This window comes from Charadrius vociferus, unplaced genomic scaffold, assembly GCF_000708025.1.
Source record: "Charadrius vociferus isolate BGI_N301 unplaced genomic scaffold, ASM70802v2 scaffold2730, whole genome shotgun sequence".
Classification (NCBI taxonomy): domain Eukaryota; kingdom Metazoa; phylum Chordata; class Aves; order Charadriiformes; family Charadriidae; genus Charadrius; species Charadrius vociferus.
Window position 1 is genome coordinate 2,962 of NW_009646597.1, and position 3,313 is coordinate 6,274.

Consider the following 3,313-nt stretch of genomic DNA (forward strand, 5'->3'; position numbering starts at 1 on the left):
GCGCCTCCAAGGCGCGGCGGGACCAGATCAACGCCGAGATCCGCGCCCTACGCGACCTCCTGCCGCTGCCCGAGGGCGACCGCCCGCGCCTCTCCTACCTGCACGTCATGGCCCTCGCCTGCATCTACACCCGCAAGGGCGCCTGTCTCCGTCCCGGTGAGGTTGGGTGGTTTTCGGGGCGGCGCGGGATGGGGAACGGGGTTGGGATGGGATGGGGATGGGGATGGGGGGAAGGAATCGGTACTGGGATGGGAGAGAGCGTTGGGATGGGAGAGAGCGTTGGGATGGGATCGGGCTCTGCCACCGGGATGGGACTGGGTATAGGCACTGGGATGGGGTCGGGCTCCGCCACTGAGATAGGACCGGGCATTGGCAGCGGGATGGGACTGGGCTCTGCTATCGGGATGGGACTGGGGTCTGCCACCAGGATGGGTTCGGGCTCTGCCACCGAGATAGGACCGGGCATTGGCACCGGGATGGGAATGGGCATCGGGATGGGACCAGGCATAGGCAGAGGACCGGGTATCAGCACCGGGATGGGACCGGGAATCAGTATCAGGATGGGACCAGGCGTTAGCACTGGGATGGGACCGGGGATGGGCACTGGGATGGGACCGCGGGAGAGGGACCGGGACGGGGGTAACGGTGACAGGGACCGGGATGGGGACCAGGAGAGGGAGCGGGAGAGGGACCGGGACGGGGGTAACGGTGACAGGGACCGGGATGGGGACCAGGAGAGGGAGCGGGAGAGGGACCGGGACGGGGGTAACGGTGACAGGGACCGGGATGGGGACCAGGAGAGGGAGCGGGAGAGGGACCGGGACGGGGGTAACGGTGACAGGGACCGGGATGGGGACCAGGAGAGGGAGCGGGAGAGGGACCGGGACGGGGGTAACGGTGACAGGGACCGGGATGGGGACCAGGAGAGGGAGCGGGAGAGGGACCGGGACGGGGGTAACGGTGACAGGGACCGGGATGGGGACCAGGAGAGGGAGCGGGAGAGGGACCGGGACGGGGGTAACGGTGACAGGGACCGGGATGGGGACCAGGAGAGGGAGCGGGAGAGGGACCGGGACGGGGGTAACGGTGACAGGGACCGGGATGGGGACCAGGAGAGGGAGCGGGAGAGGGACCGGGACGGGGGTAACGGTGACAGGGACCGGGATGGGGACCAGGAGAGGGAGCGGGAGAGGGACCGGGACGGGGGTAACGGTGACAGGGACCGGGATGGGGACCAGGAGAGGGAGCGGGAGAGGGACCGGGACGGGGGTAACGGTGACAGGGACCGGGATGGGGACCAGGAGAGGGAGCGGGAGAGGGACCGGGACGGGGGTAACGGTGACAGGGACCGGGATGGGGACCAGGAGAGGGAGCGGGAGAGGGACCGGGACGGGGGTAACGGTGACAGGGACCGGGATGGGGACCAGGAGAGGGAGCGGGAGAGGGACCGGGACGGGGGTAACGGTGACAGGGACCGGGATGGGGACCAGGAGAGGGAGCGGGAGAGGGACCGGGACGGGGGTAACGGTGACAGGGACCGGGATGGGGACCAGGAGAGGGAGCGGGAGAGGGACCGGGACGGGGGTAACGGTGACAGGGACCGGGATGGGGACCAGGAGAGGGAGCGGGAGAGGGACCGGGACGGGGGTAACGGTGACAGGGACCGGGATGGGGACCAGGAGAGGGAGCGGGAGAGGGACCGGGACGGGGGTAACGGTGACAGGGACCGGGATGGGGACCAGGAGAGGGAGCGGGAGAGGGACCGGGACGGGGGTAACGGTGACAGGGACCGGGATGGGGACCAGGAGAGGGAGCGGGAGAGGGACCGGGACGGGGGTAACGGTGACAGGGACCGGGATGGGGACCAGGAGAGGGAGCGGGAGAGGGACCGGGACGGGGGTAACGGTGACAGGGACCGGGATGGGGACCAGGAGAGGGAGCGGGAGAGGGACCGGGACGGGGGTAACGGTGACAGGGACCGGGATGGAGACCAGGATGGGGACCAGGAGAGGGACTGGGACGGGGGTAACGGTGACAGGGACCGGGATGGGGACCAGGAGAGGGAGCGGGAGAGGGACCGGGACGGGGGGAACGGTGACAGGGACTGGGATGGAGACCGGGATGGGGACCGGGATGGGGACCGGAAGAGGGACCGGGAGAGGAACCGAGAGAGGGACCGGGATCAGGGATGGGATGGGATGGGGGGAACAGTGACAGGGACTGGGATGGGGGGAGCGGTGACAGGGACCGGGACAGGGACCGGGATCAGAGCTGGGACCAGGGGAGACACAGGGATGGGGACCGGTGACAGGGACCGGGATGAGGGTCAGGATGAGGACCTGGGATCAGGACAGGGATCGAGATGAGGGCCAGGGACCGGGGATCAGGGCGGGGACAGGGGGACGGGGACAGGGACCGAGACCAGGGACAGGGACTCGGGATCAGGATCGGGCCCCATGAATGGGACAAGGACCAGGGCTGGGGCAGGGGGACCAGGACAGGGACTGAGACCCCAGGACTTGAACTGGGGCTGGAACTGGGTCAGGAACCAGGACAAGGACCAGGACTGGGGCTGGGGATCAGGGCTGGAGCCAGGGGACAGGGATGGGGACAGGGACAGGAACTGGGCATGGGGACTCCCATGGGTCCATGTGGGTGATGCTGTGGGTCCTGCCAGGGCCACCATGGGTCCGCCTGGGCAAGTCTCTGGGTGCCACCGGTGACTCCATGGGTGGTGCTTTGGGTGGCCCAGGGCTGGGGGGACGGGACGGGACTGTGCAGGGTGCTGGATGGGTGCTGGATGGGTGCTGACGAGTGTCCCCATTGCAGGCCCAGCGCGGGGAGCACCCCTGGAGCTGCTGGGGGGGCCGGAACTGGCCGACCTGGTGGCGTCGCTGCCCGGGTTCCTGCTGGCCGTCACCCGCGAGGGGAAGCTGGTGGGCGTCACCGACAACGTCGCGCAGCACCTGGGGCACTCCATGGTGGGCACCCGCACATGGGGATGGGGTTGGGTGCTGGGTGGGTGCTGGGTAGCGGTGGCTCTGGTGCTGCAGGACGATGGGTGTTGGGTGCTGGGGGGCACTGGGTGCTGATCCTCCCCCCCCCCAGATTCCTGATGGGTGCTGGGGGGTGCTGGGGGGCACTGGGTGCTGATCCTTCCGCCTCCCCCCGTGCAGGTGGACCTGGTGGCGCAGGGTGACAGCATCTACGACCTGCTGGATCCGGCCGACCACCCCCTGGTGCGACATCAGCTCACCCTGCCCGGGCCCCCCCAGGCAGGTGGGTGGGGGCTCCGAGGGGGGCAGGGCCGGGG

The 3,313-nt window shown here is 69.7% G+C and overlaps 2 protein-coding genes across 2 annotated transcripts in view; one reads left to right on the forward strand and one right to left on the reverse strand.

Annotated features, from left to right (window-relative positions):
* Window positions 1-5: 5 nt before the first annotated feature.
* Window positions 6-3,313, forward strand: part of NPAS4 (neuronal PAS domain protein 4) — a gene marked incomplete at its 5' end in the record, with an annotated part of 4,371 nt that continues 1,063 nt past the window's right edge. The window contains 3 exons of the mRNA XM_009886653.1: window positions 6-156; window positions 2,830-2,981; window positions 3,177-3,279. Coding sequence (XP_009884955.1) covers window positions 6-156; window positions 2,830-2,981; window positions 3,177-3,279 — 406 coding nt within the window. The remainder of the gene's footprint in view (window positions 157-2,829; window positions 2,982-3,176; window positions 3,280-3,313) is intronic.
* LOC104287894 (tetra-peptide repeat homeobox protein 1-like) lies at window positions 332-490 on the reverse strand (the record flags this gene model as incomplete). The annotated part of the gene is made up of 1 exon (XM_009886632.1): window positions 332-490. A coding segment is annotated over exon 1 (159 nt), but the record flags the coding sequence as incomplete, so codon positions are not given.